At 40.8% G+C, this 20,147-nt stretch overlaps 1 protein-coding gene across 1 annotated transcript in view; it reads right to left on the bottom strand.

Moving 5' to 3' along the window:
* SLC35F1 (solute carrier family 35 member F1) overlaps positions 1-20,147 on the bottom strand; it is a 262,370-nt gene that overhangs the window by 29,809 nt on the left and 212,414 nt on the right. Inside the window, exons 4-6 of the mRNA XM_054819545.1 lie at positions 14,552-14,711; positions 9,043-9,199; positions 2,790-2,842 (exon numbers count right to left, since the gene is read on the bottom strand). Coding sequence (XP_054675520.1) covers positions 2,790-2,842; positions 9,043-9,199; positions 14,552-14,711 — 370 coding nt within the window. The remainder of the gene's footprint in view (positions 1-2,789; positions 2,843-9,042; positions 9,200-14,551; positions 14,712-20,147) is intronic.

The following is a 20,147-nucleotide window of genomic DNA, read 5'->3' as shown; positions in this document are numbered from 1 at the left end:
TTGCATGTGAATGTCTCATAAGTGTCTGAACTGGGCACTTAGGATCATATGATTGTGGGGTGATTCAGGCTGGTAGGGAGCTGAGAGGTCTCTAGCTTAAACCCTGCTCAAACCAGGCTCAGCTGTGAGATCTGACCAAGTTGCTCAGGACTTTGCCCAGTCTAGTCTTGAAATCTCTGGGGATGGAGACTACACAACCTGTCTGGGAAACCTGCTCCATAGCCTGCCTGTCCTCAATGTGAAGATTTTCCTTTTATCTGGTCTGAATCTCTCATTTCAGCTTCTGCCTGTTGTCTCTCATCCTCCTGCCATGCACTGCTGTGAAGACCTATCTGTCCTTTAGATAATCTCGTTCTAGACAACTCCTTGAAGCCTTCTCTTCTGCAGGCTGAACAAGCCCAAATCCCTCAGTATTTCCTCACTTCTCTTAAGACAGCTCATCTTCACACAGATGGGCTACTCTGAAGTAGCCCAAGTACCACCAAGACTAACATGCCTTGGGAACTTCTGTTTTAGCTCCTGAGCATGCTGGCTGAATGTTGCATGTTTTAGCCTTCATGGCTTTCACTCCAAAAGCTATTGTTTCATTGGGATGAAATGGAATCAATTACGGTTTTTCATGCTGTCTTCTTGGAATAAAGACCATTCAGAAATATACAATCCCCCTGTAACAAAGGACACTTCTTTGGAGATTCAAACTGGCTTTTCTCTTAAATAAAACTGATGTTAGTTTATTATTTCATCTATCACTCTGCAAAACGTGTCATGGTCTCATATGAAACACTCAGTCAGAACAGTACAATCGTTCTCTTTTCAGTCAGGTTGTCAGCAAGTAGTAATACTTAAACCTTCAGTGGTTCAAACAGAGCTACACTGATTTATACTAAGTGTGAAGATGATGCTATGTATCAGGGGAATTTCCAAAATTAAAACCAGGAGGGCCACAGCCTGTTTTAAACTTGATAGACATAACAGATTGGCTTTAGATCTTTATATTCAAAAATCATTTGCATTTTACATCAGTTGAAAGGTAGCTCATCCATTCTTAATAGCACAATTATGGCAGATGGCAACAGGCCACCTTGAGTTATTTATTAGGTTGCCTGCTGTGACTTTATCACTACCATTCAGAAGGCTGATGATTTAACTCTGTTGGACTGCAGGTTTGAGTCGGTCGCAGTGGATAACTATTCAGGACAAGGCTGTGAACACCCTGACATAGATTTGTCAATCACTACTTGACAACCTTGTATCACTGCCAATGCAATGGAAAGCACACCAAGTGCAGTGGAAGCCAGGGAAGAACACAAAACTACACATAATTGTCACCATCTAATCCATGTTCAACTACACCACATTTCCAATTATTGCTCTAACAAAACAAGTACATATCTATGATGCTCTTGCTAAGATGATGTCCTCCTTATGATGCACAGGGACTCGTCAGAATTAGTGACTATCTTTCAATGACATTTTAATGGCATCATGGACCAAGATAGACTTTATTTTAATAGCACATTTCACTGATATTGAGTTACAACAGAATTCCCATGGAAGTATATATGACATTTACACGGATAGTAGATTAATTCACTATGACCATTGCTAGTTCCATCAGTATCAGATTAATTATGTCCCTGAGCTCCTTATCATGAAGTATAAACAAACACTGATACAATTATGCTAATTATCTCAGATTAAAGAAGGCCAATACACTTATAGTATGCAGTTGAGTATGTTTCTCCATGGATACTTTAAATTGATTTGTCATTTAGTTTTATAGCTCAGCCATCGAATCTCCAAGACTTCTAGATGCAGTGTTTTGTGAAAGATGCCATTTTTATTAAGGTTTATGATCATGAGAGGAAATTGTGAACTAAGTTTAAAGAAAACAACAGTGTATCCTGTAACTTGTATCCCCTGTCCTCAGGGATTCCCCACATAATCAGTTGCCTTTGCATACTCCTGAGCTGTCATTTTTATGTTCATTCTGCAACTAGGGAACAAGCAATTGTCAATGGATTGCCAAAGCTTGAATCCTCTGTTAAGCATATCAGCTCTTTATTAGCATTCTTTTATTTCTTCTGTTGTCATAAATAGTAAAAGCATGATTATAGAGACTCTCCTTTCCTAAATGTGGATTTGCTTTTAAAGCAAGTAATTTGTTGGAGTAATTAGAAGGGAGTCTTAGATCATAAACTCAGCTTCCAAACTGAAATGGGAAAATGCAATCCACTGCATAGCAGAACACCTTAAGAGCTTCATTGTGCATGATGCTACCTAAACTTGTCTAAAAGACACATCTGCTATATTCCACCAAGACTACTTGGAAAGCAATTAACCATTTGCATACAGAAATGCTCCCCTTGGAAATGAGTTTATGAGGCTATAATATGCACTGCAAGTACTTTTTTAGTTTTTTTGTTAGGTTCCATTTTCTTTCTTTGGCATTCATTGAAAAGGTTTGGCTCTTAATGACTACCTCATTTATTTGTTGCATTGAATCTTAGAACTGGAACTCCATTATTGTTTTACTTCATGGCTGTCTGAATAATTATCTTACAGCATTCATATGCTTAACCTAATGGTGCAAGGAAGGCATAATAAGGCAATGGGAGGACAAATCATTTAAGAAAGGTTATGAGGCATGTGGTTCAACCTTTGGCAGCGACTGGCAGAAAAGTCACAAACATTGGCTCCTGTGAAACTTTGTGCCTGCCTCCCGAAACATTGGTTGTCTCCACGCCTCCTTCAGCAACTATCTTCAATGCGATAAAGTGTTTTCTTACCTATTTGCCAATCCCAGGGAACTTTCAACAGCTCTTTGTGTTCCATGATTGCACTATAAGAGAAAAGAAGGCAAAATTTGATGGAAGAGAACAGAAGTTAAATTACTTCCACTCATTCAATTCAAATGCTGGACAAAACAACATAAATAACCTTATAACAAAAAATCTCTGTAGGAACCAAATGCAATCAGACTTTGCTAATTCACTCTGGCATTATCCCTGTGCCTGTGTATTTGAAAGATCTTCAGGGCAGTAATCAGACGTGATAGCATACAATTTCCACTGGTTTATTTCCAGCTCTCTATATACCTGCCCAAAGTGCCCATCCCCCTATATGTTCAATCTTCTTGTACTCTTCTGACTTAATATTCTGAAAGCTTTTGAACTTTAATGATTAATAATGTATCTGTCTGAGTTATTCACCCTTCAGAGTGGCTCTGCAGTGTCAAATAAATAGATATCACAGGCTAGCTTTGGGGAGAATACCATGATTTGTTACATACTGAGAGAGATCATATAGTCACAGCAACGAAAGTCGAGAAACAAAGCAAAGGATGGGCCAAGCCACAAAAGTCCACATCTTGTAAGTCTTCCATTGTACATTAACATCAAAATCCCAGATCCAGAAAATTCTAAGGTGACAACAAGTCAGCTCTTCCCAATCCAGGCAGATAGACCCTTAGAGATGAGGTATCTCACGAGCTAGGTCTTCATTCAGCTAAGCACTTTCTCTGATCTGTGATTTCTAGATAACTCCTGCTGTGCAGAACTCTGCATGCTAGTTTGGACACTATTTTAAACAAGCGTACAACATGGAATTACATAGATTGAAAAACTAAGTACCTAGTACAAAAGGTGGTATGTAGAAGACCAAGTCTAATAGTAAAACTGCAGGAACTCAGTGCCTTCCAGTTTAATCTGGTCTAGAGAGTTGCATCCTGGAAATTCTAAGTTGCTTGCTGCTGATGTGTGGCAAATCTAATATTGTGTACTGAATAATAAGATTATTTCATCTGCAAAATAACTAAATTATAAGTGTCTTTGCATGCAAAGGCGTATGTGTCTCTTACCAGCAATTTCTGAAGAATATAATGAAAACAAACTGCAATGTTTCTTGTTCTGGCAAACAAATTTTGATATAACTTACATGTAGGAACATTGTTTTCATAATATTGCCTATACGATACAAAGTATAAAACAATATGCTGTGGTCTGTGATTCATTATGATCCATGAAACAAAGAAAGGTAAGAGCAACTTTGCCAGAAGTTGCCATTTAGTGATGCCAGATTCACTGAAGAATCGGAACCACAATGATCTTTGAAAGGCTGTGGTGATTGGAGGACATCCCTGATGACTGAAAAGAGACAAATGCAACATCCAGTTTCAAAAAGAGCAAAAATTATAGCCTGGCCAACTTTACACTAACCTTTGGGAAGATTACGGAGCAAATCTTCCCAGAAGCCATTTGCAGGCTTGAAGACATGACTGGAAACAGCCAGCACAGACTTCTCAAGAGCGCACCATACCTGACAAAACTGACTGCCTTCTATGATGAGATGACTGTCTCAGTAAATAAAGGAGAGGGAATGGATGAGAGGATGAGGTGTAACCTACCTGGACTTTAGTAAAGCTTCCAACATGATTTCCTGAAAGATCCTTAGAGACTGAAGAGGTATGGACTGGTTGGGTGGACTACCCACAATGTAGTCCAAAGAAAAGGGCCGAGAGAAACTTTGTGAAGTTCAAGAAAAGCAAATGTGAACTCCTGCACCTGGGGTGGAATAACCCTGTACAACACTACAGGTTGGGAGCTGACTGGATAGAAAGGTGCTTTTTAGAAATAAACCTTGGAGTCCTGGTGGACATCAATCTGAACATGAGTCAGCAATGTGTCCTTGGAGCACAGAAGGCCAACAGCGTCTCGGGCTGTGTTAGTAAGAGTCTGGCCAGCAAGTTGAAGGGTGTGATTTGTGAGACAGCAGCTGGAGTACTGTATCCAATTTTGGGCCGCCCAGAATAAGACAGGCATTGACAAATTGGTGGGAATACAGTGGAGCTCTGTCACAATGGTCAGGCGTCTGGAGCACGTAATGTAAGAGGAGATGCTGAAACAGCAGGGTTTGTTCAGTGTGAAGAAGAGAAGACTAGTTGGGGGGAAGGAGGATGGGACAACAAATTTGCTGTCTTAACTACCTAATGGGTAGTTACAGAAAAGATAGAGTCAGACTTTTCTTGGAGGTGCACAACAAAAGAATGAATGACAATGGACACAGGTTGCAATGTGGGAAACTGATTAGATATAAGGAAAAAAAATATTGGTCAAAAACTGGAACAAGTTGCCCAGCAAGACTGGCATTTCAGTTCTTGGAGATATTAAGAACTCAATTGTACAAGTTCCTGAGCAATCTGACATAACTGAAGTTAGCTTTGAGTAAGAACTTGTACCATATGACATTCAGGGGTCCCTTACAAAGTAGGTTATTTTATGACTATGTGATTCCATCAGACAGCATTATCTCCATTTGCTGGGTAGCTGCTATATCTCCAACTCTTGTCAACTAATTTCTTCTCTTCTTTTGGTATAAAGTTCTTCCTTGCTTTAGTCACATTCAACTCACTAAACTTCTCTTTCCACCATGCCCGAGTAGTTAGCAAACTCTTTGCTTTACTTCACTGCTTGCCCTGACACCATTGTCCTTCATTTGCTGTCCATCAGGCATTATATGGGTTTATTTTACCTTACAGTCTAATATTAAGCACTCTTGCTAAATTGTTATAGAAAACAGCAGCCTACTTCTTGAAAGTCCTCTTAGAGACATAGCCCTGTACTAGAGCTGAAGCATGAACTAACATGAGTCACCCACACATACGTAGATATTTGTAAATACACATAGAATACAAGGCAAATGCCACACCTTTTTGCTGCTATATTATTTTGAGATCAGTGCACGTCAATAAAGGGGACATTCACTTCTGGCTACCTGTGTTGGGTTTGCGTGGCAAGGTTTTGGTAGTGGGGGGGCTACAGGGGTGGCTTCTGTGAGAAGCTGCTAGAAGCTTCCCCTGTGTCTGACAGAGCCAATGCCAGCCGGCTCCAAGACGGACCCACCACTGGCCAAGGCCAAGCCAATCAGCGCCTCTGTGATAACATATTTAAGAAGAAGAAAAACAGAGAGAGAGAGCTTTTGCAGCCGGAGGGAGGAGTGAGAAGATGTAAGAAACTCTGCAGACACCACGGTCAGTGCAGATGGAGGGGGAGGAGGAGCTCCAGGCGCCGGAGCAGAGATCCCCCTGCAGCCCGTGGTGAAGACCATGGTGAAGCAGGCTGTCCCCCTGCAGCCCATGGAGGAAGGATGAGGGGGTGTAGAGATTCCACCTGCAGCCTGTGGAGGACCCCACACTGGAGCAGGTGGAGGCACCTGAAGGAGGCTGCGGCCCGTGGGAAGCCCACGCTGGAGCAAGTTCCTGGCCGGACCGGTGGACCCGTGGAGAGAGGAGCCCACGCCAGGGCAGGTTTGCTGGCAGGACTTGTGACCCCGTGGGGGACCCACGCTGGAGCAGTTTGCTCCTGAAGGTCTGCACCCCATGAGAAGGACTCCATGTTGGAGCAGGGGAACGATGAGAGGAGTCCTCCCCCTGAGGATGAAGAAGCGGCAGAAACACCGTGAGATGAACTGACCGTAACCCCCATTCCCTGTCCCCCTGTGCCACTGAGGGGGGGAAGGTTGAAACCGGGAGTGAAGTCGAGCCCGGGAAGATGGGAGGGGTGGGGGGAGGTGTTTTAAGAGTTGATTTTATTTCTCATTCCTCTACTCTGTTTTGCCTAGTAATAAATCAGATGAATTCCCTCTCTAAGTTCGGTCTGTTTTGCTCATGAAAACAATTAGTGAGTGATGTCTCCCTGTCCTTATCTCGACCTACAAGCACTTCGTTATACCTTTTCTCCCCTGTTTGGTGAATGAGGGGAGTGAGAGAGCGGCTCTGGTGGGCACCTGGCCCCCAGCCAGGGTCAACCCACCACACTACTGTTTTGTCTTTCCTACATTCAGCGTAGTCCTACACACTTTTCAATACTTTCCTTTCTTCAGAATTGTACTGTTCCCTGTAAATCCTATGAACATGAGACTTAGACCTCCACTGGTATTAGCACACATGGTCCCTATCCTCAATCATTTTGTGGATGCCAACAAAACTTTGACCAGCGCTGTGTCTAGCATGCTGGGAAACAGCCCTACCTCTGAGACATTCCTTCCTTGGATTACTTCATTTTATAGGACCTGAAGGTCCTATATTGCACCAAAGTGGCTAGTAACGTTTCAACGAGTCTGCAATTGTAACGTGGGGAGCTGGCTTCTCTTTGAAACAATTGGTATATTTAGTTAGATTAAACCTCTGTGAACTCATAGCTATGTGATGTCTGCTCTTCATTACAAGTAAGAAAGTGCTGAATCGCTTCATGGAACCAAGTAGCAGAGACAAGTAGCCTCTCCCGATATGCAACCTTTTGCCACATTGTGAAAAAAGTACATGTATGAGCTAAGTGTTACTGGGACTCACGAAAGCACTAGCAGGAAAAAGTGGCAGAGACTGGTGGAGAAAAGCCTGCTGGTGAGAACTTTTGGGCCAAAGGTCGGCTAGAAAAGCCTTAGGACTTTCAGCAGATAAATGGTTTCTTATTGTCTCCTTCCAGTTGTATCCTCTGTATACAAAGATACCTTCTTCCAGCATCAGCTTCTCCCCAGCAAAATAACTCACAGACTAACTCCTTGAGTCAAGAGGAGGTAATGACACTATAATTAAATTCAGGAATACAAGACATGTACATGACAGTTTACACACACAGAGCAAGATAAGGGCACTGCTTTGATGCCCTCAGAATCAGTTAGTACCTACATACCATGAACACTGTAGCTAACAAAAATACTATAGCCAAAGATACTAGGCACATTTATGCGCTCTTGAATTTTATATTTTTAAAAAAGGAACTCCTTGTGTGGAAGCCAGTTATTACAAATAATTTTAAGTCACATGTTTAGATCCCACATAAATATAATAAGCTTTCTGGCCAAAGAAATAGAACTAATTAAGTGGGAATTGATGGGTCATTGTTTTGATCAGTCTCTGTTCTTAGAACTTGAGTAGCTCAGATATGCAGGGAAGCAACTTGGTTTTGACTAATAATCAAAAGTTATTCTGTGTGACAAGCACCAGTGATGGATCTGCATAAAATGTGGCAATCTTGCATGGTGACTTTTACGACACTTTGATCAGTTACAGTATTACAATATTGAAAGCTACCTTCCAACTCTTAGGCTTGCAGGTGAGGTGCTTATTAGGTACATGTGGATATAGACATGACTCAGTAGTTCCTGAAATCCATGTGACAATCTCCTGAGTACTAAATATTTTGAAGTGAAAATGCCAGTTTCTTAAAGGCTTTTTCATTATTTCTGCCTTATCATAATGCAGATAGACAGAATGAGCCAATTAGTAAAATACCTTCTGACTGGACGTGTTTTCTACCTGTTTATAAATCTAAGTGACTTTTTAAAAGTATGAAACAGAACCACAGAGAATTGCAGATTTTGTTATTCACAGATAACATCAAGTATTGTGAAGTACCAACACGTGAAGTATCCACTTGTCTTCCAGCAACAAGATGGTAGGATATGTCTTCTACTCCTCCCTCCCCACGTGACTATTCAGGGACACCAGTAATAGAATCATAGAATCATAGAATGGTTTGGGTTGGAAGGGACCTCAAAGCCCATCTAGTTCCAACCCCCCTGCCATGGGCAGGGACACCCTCCACTAGACCAGGTTGCCCAAAGCCCCATCCAACCTGGCCCAAACACTTCCAGGGATGGGGCATCCACAGCTTCTCTGGGCAACCTGTTCCAGTGCCTCACCACCCTCACAGTGAAGAATTTCTTCCTAATATCTAATCTAATTCTACCTTCTTTCAGTTTAAACCCATTACCCCTCATCCTATAACTATGCTCCCTGATAAACAGTCCCTCCCCATCTTTCCTGAATTAGAGTACCAAGGTACAAATTTGTGTTATTATTCAAATCCACCAATCTGAAATATGAAAACAATGCAAATATGAAAACCAATGGAAATTCCAGGATTAGAGGACATCTACTTTCCACAGGAAATGGCTACCTTCGAAGAGAGGGTTAGAATACCTCAACAGAGGCCACAGCTGCACTTATTTGAATGACCTTGGGGCTCAAACCTGCTCACTTACAGTTGAATTCCGCTGAAGAAGGAGCCAAAGAGTCCGATCATGCCCAGGAATTCCACTCGACTCAGATTTCGGACGATATACTCCTCACAAACATTTGAGATGCCGTATAACGTTGCTCCGCCCAGTACTAAGAGATCCCCTATCAGTTTATTTTCACCTAGGAATAAATGGGAAAAATCAGAATGTGTCAGAACAACCATGTTTTGTCTAGAATAATGTTTGCAAGTTCTTCCTTACAGATTTCAATCCTCAGTCACTAAGTAGCCCATATCTAGGTTAATAAGCTGAACGCAAATGTTCTGGCTTTTTAACAGTTTTCATTCAATATCCCTGCAAAATCTAGTAGAGATGAAGGAAGAGCATTATCCTTGCTGTGGATGAGAGAATCTGAAAAATTTGTAAAAAAATACAGAAACCAAGTGGCACTCTTCAGTGACTAATCCTTTTTAATTTATTATTATTACTTTTTTTGCAGATAGAATATGACTCAGCTATATAAAGTAGTTTGCATCTCATCTTGAAATCTAACCGGTCTAAAACATGTCCAGTATTTAGATGTGAAACCAACTGAAAAATTCTGTGTACCTGTGAAATGAGTGAAGAAATCATTACAACCCCAGTATTGACCTCATTCTCACATGAAGCTGTTTGACAAGAAAGAGAGGAGGAAGGATGGGGCGTAGACAGGGTGATGATAATGACAGATTTTTAAAAGAGGTTCAATTAACATAGCAGTACCTAATGCACGCAATGAACACCAAGATGTATACCTCCAGGTCTATATAATTACTAAAACATTGCTTTATCAAAGACTGTTTGAAATCTTTTTAAGTCTTGGAGGCTTTTATTACTGGGGGGTGGGGAGGGCTGCAGGGAGATTTGATCAAGATCAAGTTCCCGCTTGAAAACTGAGGCCCTGGCTTTGCAAACTGATGCATGCGAATCCCTCTGCACATATGGCTTGTTAAATGATTTCTACAAGAGCTACAGCTTCACAAAGCTGTCAGACATTGCTGCAGAACTATATTCCAAAAGGTTCAATATAATGGAATTTCTTTTGAAAAGGTTTGGTAGAAATGCTGAAGTACTAGACTGTATTTTTTTTTTTTAAAGAAACTTTGTTTTCTTTTAAAATACCTCTTGATTTATTTTTTGAGTTCCTGCCTTTTTAAGTTTTATCATTATTGATTTGTAAAATGCACACTGCAGTAAATAAAAATGGAAGCCAAACATTCTGATGGGTTCAAAATGATCTTTTCAACATTTTCTTTTATGGAGTTCCTTTAAGCCTTCAGTTTTCATTCCAAACTACAGTTCTGAAATTTCCAGTGGGAGGAAATTCATGAAAATAAGAGCCACCGCAAGAAGATGGACTAAGGGTTCATTTATCCAGTGTGCTGTCTCTAACGCTGGCTATAAGCACCAGAAAAGTATAAGTTGTGTAGGGACAAATAGGAATGGGGTAAATGTTTAAAATACTCCCAGTAATACTCTCTCAGTCTCCAACATTTTTCAGCTCAGAGATGTGGCTTCTGTGTATTTAGCAAACATTACTAGATTTTTCCTTCACGTACTCATTCCGCCTCTCTCTGAACTTCTGTTTTGCATGTACCTTGACTGACAGCATGTTTATATTTGATCATTTAGCTTTTTAAGATTTGGTACTTATTTTCCTTTTAGCCTTCTTTTGCAATCAGCCACGAAGATGGCCTTAATTTAAAATAAACATCAGCACTTTACAAAACCTCTTCATACCCCTGATGCATTTGATGTTCCACATTGGCTCCAGTCATCCCTCACTGAGCTCACTCATTTGGTATTTATTACAGCTACTCACTCACACTTCGGGGAAGTACTGCTGAAAAAGCTTTTGACCTTAGAGCTTGGCTGTGCTGAACTGCTGAGACAAAAATATCATCCTTTCGCATCTGTGAAACAAGGACGGCTCGAGGCCGAGTGTTTTCACGGAGGTGGGACAGCCCCAAGCAGCACGCTGCGATGACTCTCCCCAAAGCGCACTCATGCTCGGAGAGTGTGACCCTCAACCTTCAGGGCTTTCCCAGAAGAGGAAGCCAAGATGTGGAGAGAGCACGGGTCTGCCTAGCCCAGGACCCTCATCTGGCACTGGGCAGCACAGGGCGCCTGGGGAATGAAGAAATAGGGAAGCACAGGGGAATTTTCATCAGCCAGTTCTCAGCAGATTAAGGATTTTCTGAGATGGAAATTGCATTAGACTGTCAAACTTAATAGATCCTGAAGGATTCTTCATTAATTTGTGTAAAGTCCATATAGTTTTGACCTCTACAATATCCTGTGGCAGTAACTTACCCGATTTAAGCATGCATTATTAACAAGTACTTTGTGTTTTTAGCTTTTAAGGCTGATACCTAAAAATTATATTGGGCATTGCATAATTTTCTGATTGCGAGAAGTATTTGAGAATCACTTTATACTGACCCTCTCCATACCACTGAAGACTTCATGTACCTTTACCATCTTCTGTCTCTTTCTTGCCTTTTCTGGGAGATGAAAAGTCTCAGTCTGCCTACAATCTCTTCATCCTGAAGCCATTTTATGCCCTTGAACAGCTTTCTCACCTTTCTCCATTGCTTCTATAAGCTTATTTTCTGGTCATTTCTTTGTGAGATGCAGTGACCAGAGTAATACATGGTACTCAGGAGGCTAGTGCATCAAAACTTTATATACTGGCATAAAAATGTTTTATACTGTATTTTTGGTTTCTTTCTTAATAATTTCTAGCATCCTGGTTGTCAAAAGCCTTTTCTTTCCTTCCTCAAGAGGCTGACTTTGGAACTTTCCCCCAAGACTGACATATCCTAACATATCCTAACAGACATACTTTCACAGATGTAAAATCCATATGCATCTATTGGTTTATTGCTAAGGAAATATGTATCAATTTTCAGGTTGCATTTCAGGTTAATACAGTTGTACTTTACCAGTTTAATGGCATAGGTCATTCTTCTGAAGAAACACCAGGCATAGCTTGGAAAAACACTTTGCATTAATAATTGTTAACATATTTAATGTTCTCTGGAAGCAGAATTCATACAGTCCAGAGAGGAGTTAATGTTTTGCGGACTAATTATAGCATTATAGTGTAACATAAATCATTTAACTATGAATTATGTTCTGATACAATTGCTTTTCACACTCTCACTAAAGCACTTTGCCGTATTTTTACCTTACCTGTTTCTCTTTGCTTTTGGTTGTAATTACTGACAATCAGAATACCTAAAAATCAGTTTCAATGTGTCCCATCTTAGACTAAACATACTCTCATATACTTATTAACAGGACTGAAGTGACTGGTTTTCAGAGACTGTGGTAAGCTAAAGCTGTGAAGTGCTTTGAAAAATCTGGATGAAACACTTAGACCTCTCTATCTTAGACCCCCGTGTATTACAGGAGCACAAGTATCAAGGTACCTCAGGGGGTTTAGTTCAGAAAAATGTTATTTTAAAGTACAATTGGCATGGTGATAGAGCACAAAGTACTTGGTAGTAATTGCTTTTCCCATTGAGAAATGTGAAATACATCAGTCAGGATACAATAAAAAGAGGTAAACTACTGTATATTTATTGAAAGTTGAGAGCATGCTTGCACATTATACCTAATTCCTGCAGACAGTTTGGAAAATACCCGCTAATCTCTCAATGATGCATTTTAAATTCATTTTCCCTTACTGTAAGAGTTGGCAGACTACATTGCTGTATGCAGTAGGTGCCTAGCAGAGCATTATGGCACTTCTAATACAGTAAATAGTACAGTCAACAGGGGCAAACCAGGTGTCAACAGGTCTTGTCCCCTAAAATACAGGATAAACAGAGGAGTTTACTGAGGACTAATACAGCTTCATTGCTTTTGGTGTATTCCTTTGTTTTGTCTGCCCAGTCCTAAGAAATATCCTATAAATGGTGTGGAACCCCTTCATGAAGAGTTTCAAGAATTTTTTTTTTCTTTTGCAGCCAATACTTCTTTTTATTTGTAGATTTTTAATGTACAGTTTTACTCCTTCAGATAAATGAAACTAGCCGATCTATGTTACTCTGATAAAGACAACATCATTAATAACATCATTTTGCCACTTAAAAAAATGCATAGCAATAAGCATGGACACAGCTTTTCATGTGTAGGTCTGAATTAAAAGGCAATAATACATGTTAACATGTATTCTGGGCAAATTTACCTAACAGCTATACCTGTGCTTTAGTAATGAATATGTCAAATAATATCTAATTATTGCAGTTGGATGGCAAAGTGCCAGTGTTCCTCAATCTCTTCCTTGTCCACTGAGGTCCATTGCCCCACACGCTCCTGCTGATCCACAACTCACCCACCCTAACATGTCACTCCCTAGAGTACTGGACACGGGATGTTTCCTCCGGAACCCAGGATTGAAATCCCAATCCCTCTGAAATCAGTCATTCCTAAGGCAGCTTTGGCTGGCTGATTTCATAGTATAGAGTATATTCTCTCCTTTTTAGCTGGGGCAGAGCTATTTCTGGAAGAGACCAATGAACTAAAAGTCTTCTTTCAGGATAAAGGACAGGGACGAAAGGGGGAAGGGAGATATGGCGAGTACTGTCACAAACTCCCTTGTTTTATTTAGCAGCATCCTGGCAAACGCAGTTCTTACAGCACTTGCATTTATATTCAGAAAGCTGAGTCAAGAATTTTAAATCCCAGTGTATTATGCTCAGCTCACAATTCAGTGCTTTTAATTAAGAATGAAAACTGTGCCTAATTGACAATCTTTGAAAAGAATTTCCAGCCTTCCCACATCATTTGGGTTGGCACTAGAGAAATCAATGTGACAGAGGAAGCTGATCGATGAAATCTAACTCCGTCTAGTCTGCATTAATAGCTACACACACATTATTCATATGATGCTGCACATAAAAAAAGAACATTTTACACACAAGAAGATTCTTTTCAACAATGATGCAGGCAAATCCCAAACCTTTACTCTGAGACTGTGTGTATAACCCAATTGGTACAGCTAGTATGTAGGTGCAGTGTCTTTTAGCATCTACCCAGCAACCCCACCTCTGTACAAAAAAAGAAGCAAAGTTGAGGAGTACACAGGGGATGTGAGAGGGGCTTATGATTCAAAGATGTAGCCAGTTTGGAAAAGAAGCAACCGAGGTTTGCAGTCAAACAATCAAGCCAAAACAGAAGGAAACTACAAGTATTTAGCTTGTCACGCCAGACTACACAGAGGGTGATCTGGGTTGCAGACACAGACACAGGGCCCACCAAACCTGTTTGCCGCAGTGCTGACTTCTAAGTGTTGACCCATTTTTGTTCTCTGTCCCTTCTGTCAAAGAAGCAACTTTGAATGGTACAGTGTTTTGGATCCATGAAGGCACAGGGTTTCTTGCCAATTTTCCCTTTTTTTTTTTTTTTTTTGTGCCAAAGTGACATGTTCTCATCAATGGCTTCTCTGAATAGAAATTGGTCACACAACACATCCATCCCTACTCACCTGCTCCTTGCTGTCTCCCAACGAGGACATCAGCTCCTGCCATGCATCCCATGCCCAGAATGCAGACCACGATCCCAATGAAATGTACTGCCTTGTATCGTACCAGTAAGAAGAACCAGGAGAGCAGTATCACCACTGGGATGACAAAACAGTCTAGGAGCTGTCAAGAAAGAGAGGAAAAATCAACAAATCAACCTGCTAACACTTCGCCCTAAAATATTAGGATAGATTTCAGCAGAGGGGAGCAGGGTTAGTTAGTAATAGCACTTTCTACCAGACAGAAGGTGTATTCAAGTGCTTATGTCATCCATCAGAGGATAAGATCGTATTCTTTCCATGACTATTACAGGAATGCAGGAGAGCTGTTGCTCTATGGTAACATCCAGCAGCACTGCCTTGCTCTTGGATTCAGATGCATATTTCAAATCCATGGGAAGGAAACCTGGGCCAAAAGAGAGCCACACCACTCCATCTGGTCCTCACCTTTGGTGATTAACGGACAAAGGCTGAGGGCACTATTCCTGCAGTCTAGACATATGCTTTAATTCAGACATTTCAGGTCCAATTAGCAGGAATGTTCATAATGCACAAGTTGACCAGATTTTTTAAATCTGGCCATATAAATCAAGGGGTTTCTGCATGCAGAATACTCATGAAAAATCTGTCCCCTGTGGGGACTGTTAACTCCTTGAAAATAGAATCCCATATGCCTCTGAAGGAAAAAAAAAACCCACCAACAAAAAACCCACCTTGCCTGCAGTGCAAGAAACTCAATCTTCTTGCCAATAGACCCTGGGTAAGATCTTTCTCAAAGAAGTATTACGAAACACAATATTTAACTGGTCTTTTCAGAGACACCCAGCAATAAACCCAGAGAAACTGTGATGAAAAAAAGAAACACACCAAACCTTTGTGAGAGAATCTTGAGATTTTCCAATTAAAATCTATTTTAAAAAACTACTAGTATCTCACCAGGAAACAAAAATCCTGTGTAAGAACACCTAAAGAAACTTGGCTTTAAGAACCTTAATCCCACTTCCTAAAAGGATACAGATAATTAAGAGCTGAGACTCTGCGGCCTAACAATGAGATTTATCAAATTGTGCAGGGTACGCTACTGTTCAATACCAATTGATATAACAGGAACTAGAGCTATATGGGTGCATCTTCTTTCTAATGAAAATGTCTGGAACAACCAAAGGACGAGACTGTGTCTATAGTTCTGGAAAACTACTCCATATGTCGTAACCTTGATTTTAGATGATGGAATTTGTTTTTTCTTCCCCTTGGGCCTATTACTTGCTAATTGGTCTCTCAGTGTGATTTACCCCTAAGCACACTAAGTATTATCAAATAATGATCACATCCCTTTTAACTTCTTTGTCTGACCATGCGTTATCTGAAGAGATAAAGTTTTTGGATAATTTCAGGAATTTCAGTACTTAGAAAACTTCTTTACATGTGAGAGATGTAATAAGTGCTAAATTTGGAGAATCAGCAAAAATATAAAAGCCAGTTTTTGGACTAAGGATAATTTCCCTGAAACTTTGTTTGAAAAATGAGAGTATGCAGTGGAAACTCATCCATTTCAAAGATTCCCCAGACAGTGAGTGGCAAAGGCCTTCAGAAAAGAACTGGTTGAGTAGGGGGACCATGCTGCTCTCGGGAGGCTCACGCAGTCCCAAAGAACTGCAGAACAGACGAGGGAAATTACAAATGGGAAAAGTCCGTGCTAAAAGCAGGTTCTACCTTTAAAATGAGAGCTAATCATCTAAAAGGCATGGCCAGGCCTCTTTACAGTGAAAATTTCCTCCAGCAGTCCTCAAAATGCCGTCCTTCACAGGCTGAACATGAAAAGAGATGACGGCTGAAAGAACTGTAATAAACTCCTTTGTCTGCATAGGGCATCTGCTCTGGCTCTGAAGAGTGTGTAACGTGTACAGTGTATAATGAGTTAGCGCTCAGTAACTATTCTTTGCAAAAACACACATATACAAGACTACATACACAAGAACAACTTCAGAAGTTGCACGGCCGTGAACAGCTGGCTCTTGGGGCCGGGAGGGGTGGTGGCAGGACTACTGGGCACACGCAATGAAGTCCTGGCACATGGTGCAGGTGAGGTGGCACACGGCCTTCTCCTGTCACTGGGAGGAGGGACGGAGCCCACCTTTCCAGGACAGATGGTCACTGTTTCATGGATAACATCCACTGCACATTCCTCATGCTCTATGGATTTCTGCACTTTGCCAACACAGCCCTAGCACATACCAGCGATACGTGGCACATCTGAGGGAAGCTCACTCTTTAGTGTAACCTATGTATGTGGACACAGCTCAACACTTGCCCTCTCAATCCATAGCTCATGTCATCATGCCTGTACATGCTGGACGTATGCTCTTCATTGGCTGCCCCAGCACACAGTCCATCCATCATCTCTGCTGAAGATGGAGGGAAGGTGGTACCAAACAGCAGGGAGGCAGTTACTACTTACATTGTTCATAGCTGTATCCCTGAAGGTGTGAATGCCTCTATCCCATTCCCTCCCGGTGCAGTATTGAACAGATGAGCTTAACTCACAGTTTTCTGACCTCATCAGTTTTCCAGTACTTACAGTGAGGCTACAAAGAAGACAGAGACTCTCTCTTTGCAAGGAGCCACGTGGTGAAGACAAGGGGCAATGGGTACAAGTTACACTGGGAGAGGTTTCATCTCAACGTAATAAAGAAATTTTTCACAGTCAGAACAATCAATCACTGGAACAACCTCCTCAGGTACACAGTAGAGTGCCCATCACTAGAGGTTTCCAAGATGCAGCTGGACAGGGTGCTAGATAATTTCATCTAGGCTCCCTTTCCTATGAAAGGTTGGACCAGATGATTTTTTGAGGTCACTTCCAAGCTGGGCTGTTCTGTGGTTCTGTGATTCTAATTTACTGATAGCTTGCAACAAAACAAGATAGAGGAGAAGCTCACATGGGCAGGTATCAGGTTACTATGGAGAAAGCAACTGAATTCCATCACCAGTACGAGTGAGCTTTACCTGGCTCAATGCACTTGGCTTCCCTTCCACGCTGTGCTGTGGGAGTCACCAGTAGGTTATACCAACTTGACTAATTTTGCACTGGAGAAGAGGCAGCCTTACATCTAGCTCAGAGCTGGACATGAGTAAAACAGCACCAACCAGAGGTATTGCAGAATCTGCCACCATGTTCCTCAGGCGAGTGCCTAAGATTTCAGCACCCTCTTCCTCATACATACGCATACCTCCTCACAGATGACTGCGCCCAAGACAGAGCAGAAAGTCTTATGCAAGAGTTAAGCACAGAAATGTTTTAAGAGTCCACTTATTAAGTGAGGCAGTAAGTGTCTGCAAGCATCTCTCCAGTTCTTTTCTGTGCAAAGGCGAGTAAGCGAACCTCAACCATCACTGGACCAACTATTTGATTTTGCAAAATTGGGAGCTCTGGTCACTCACGCAAACAGTGTTTAGGAGTAGATTTAAGAATATAAAGAAGTGACCTTCCAGCTGCTAACTACTGTCTCTCCCGACACAGAGTGACTCAGTGGATATTTTTATGCCCAACATCTGGAATACAGCCCTTGCCCTCCTTTACATACAGGACATGACATTGCATGTTCATTGTGGGACAGGAGCTCTGATCAGGACTGCTTTACTTACTCTGGGCTAAACACACAAAAAGAACATTTTCTTGTGAATGTGAGATATATTAGGGTGCTAGTGTGATTTCAATAGCCAGTTTTAAAAACTGTTTGTACCTGCAGCATGTGTACTTCAACATGCAAATTCCCACTAACAGTCTTTTAAAGGAAGATTTTAAAAATTCCTCTCATTCCATAAATATTTAAACATACCTATGCTTTCAAGTATGTGAAAATGTGTCTTTTAAGTACTAACATGAAGGGATGCGTGAACAGAACCTGTCACGAACAAACAACGCTGACAGCAGCTGGAAAACACCTCTTTGGGGCTGGTAGTCCAAGGCCTAACCCACAAGTTGCTATTCAGAATACTGCAGCATCAATAGATACAAACAAGGAATGCAGGTAACGTTCATTCACATTCGGTAGCTCTTGAATTGTGCTTAGTTTATACCTATAATTAAGCAATGGGTTAGACAGAAATAAATTAGGTTGCTACAATATAAGCAACACGATAACCTAGTGTATATTGCTTAACGATTTCTCAGGTATTGCTTTCTATTTCATTTCTCCAGGACTAAATTTGCTCTGGCTTTCTTTTTTCCTCAGATAAACCTGTCTAGTAGAAGAAAAAAAATGCACATATATTCTACAGACAAAAGATGTGAGATTGTGGATTACTTGATCTGCAATAAGGTTTTCTTGTTTATTTTTTTTCCATTTTTTTCTTTCTTTTGTTTGTTATTAGTTATTTCAGCTATTAAGAAAAAAACATTATACCTAATTGTCATTTGTCTGCCTATAAAGCTTTCACAATAACAAAGATAAATTATGCTTAGCTTCAATTTCAGTTACAGTACATAAAGGTCAGTTGTTTACCAGTATTTCCCTAAGAATCATCTTTGATATTTTCTTTCTTTTTAATTGCTTATTTAAAAGGTACTGCCTATACCCTGTCATTGTTACATTAATGAGTGACCTGATTTTAATCAACATTCCTGTTTTAATCATAGAAGTTATCAGATCTCACTAAACTAAAAGAAAACATATTTCCTATTTTGCCATGGGAAGATAATAAAAATGATATGCGTGCGTGGTGCAGACCATTTTCTTTGACGCTGCCGTGTTTGTCTGAGGCTTTTGTCAGTCACAGCTTTGAATTGGGCTGCTTTAGAAGGCAGGACACAAAAATATATAATCTATTGATATACTGTCCTACAGCAACTCCTTTCTGTTATAAAAATGCTATGTTGTTATAGAGATTGAAGATTATTATTTGATTCTAAAAGATATCACACTGCATCTAAGTCTGTTGATGATACACAATGTTGAAATGTATTTCCTCCATTTATTTGTTTGTTAAATTACATTGACTTTATTATACTCGTGAATCAGAGACAAATTCTTGCTAACAGTAAATATCCAGTCTCTGATCTCACAAATTCAGCATGTGTTTGCATGTATATAGCAAGAATGTACTGTTAGTCATTGGAAAGGAGAGCTGGCAAGCTTCAGAGGAAAGGTCTGTAACACACAGGGTGAACTGCTGATCTGCAGCGATATCAAAAAGAAAAAAGCTGGTCAGCAAACTCCCTATGGGAACAGCTGAGCTGAGTCTTCCTTTTTAAACATTCATTGGATTTTTTTCCCCCCAGTTATAAGCCCTTTTTTTCACATTAGGGGTTTCTCATTAGCGCTGCCCTCAAGCAAATCATGTAGAGAATCAGCTGTGCCCTCCACTCAGCCTACTCTCCAGAGCAGAGGGATCAGTAAAATCAGTGTCGTATCTGTCCAACGCTGTACGGTCAAGCACACGTGATGGGTACGGAATTTCAGCATGCGACCCAGTAAGTTTAATACAACAGCAAGTGCTGCATTCAGTAAGAGACACACCTTCTGACATTTACTTTGTTTTTTCAAAGGAAGAATGGATT

The sequence above is a fragment of the Grus americana genome, chromosome 3, assembly GCF_028858705.1.
Source record: "Grus americana isolate bGruAme1 chromosome 3, bGruAme1.mat, whole genome shotgun sequence".
Taxonomy (NCBI): domain Eukaryota; kingdom Metazoa; phylum Chordata; class Aves; order Gruiformes; family Gruidae; genus Grus; species Grus americana.
Note: the sequence above shows the minus strand (reverse complement) of the source record. Positions and strands in the feature narration are given on the sequence as shown.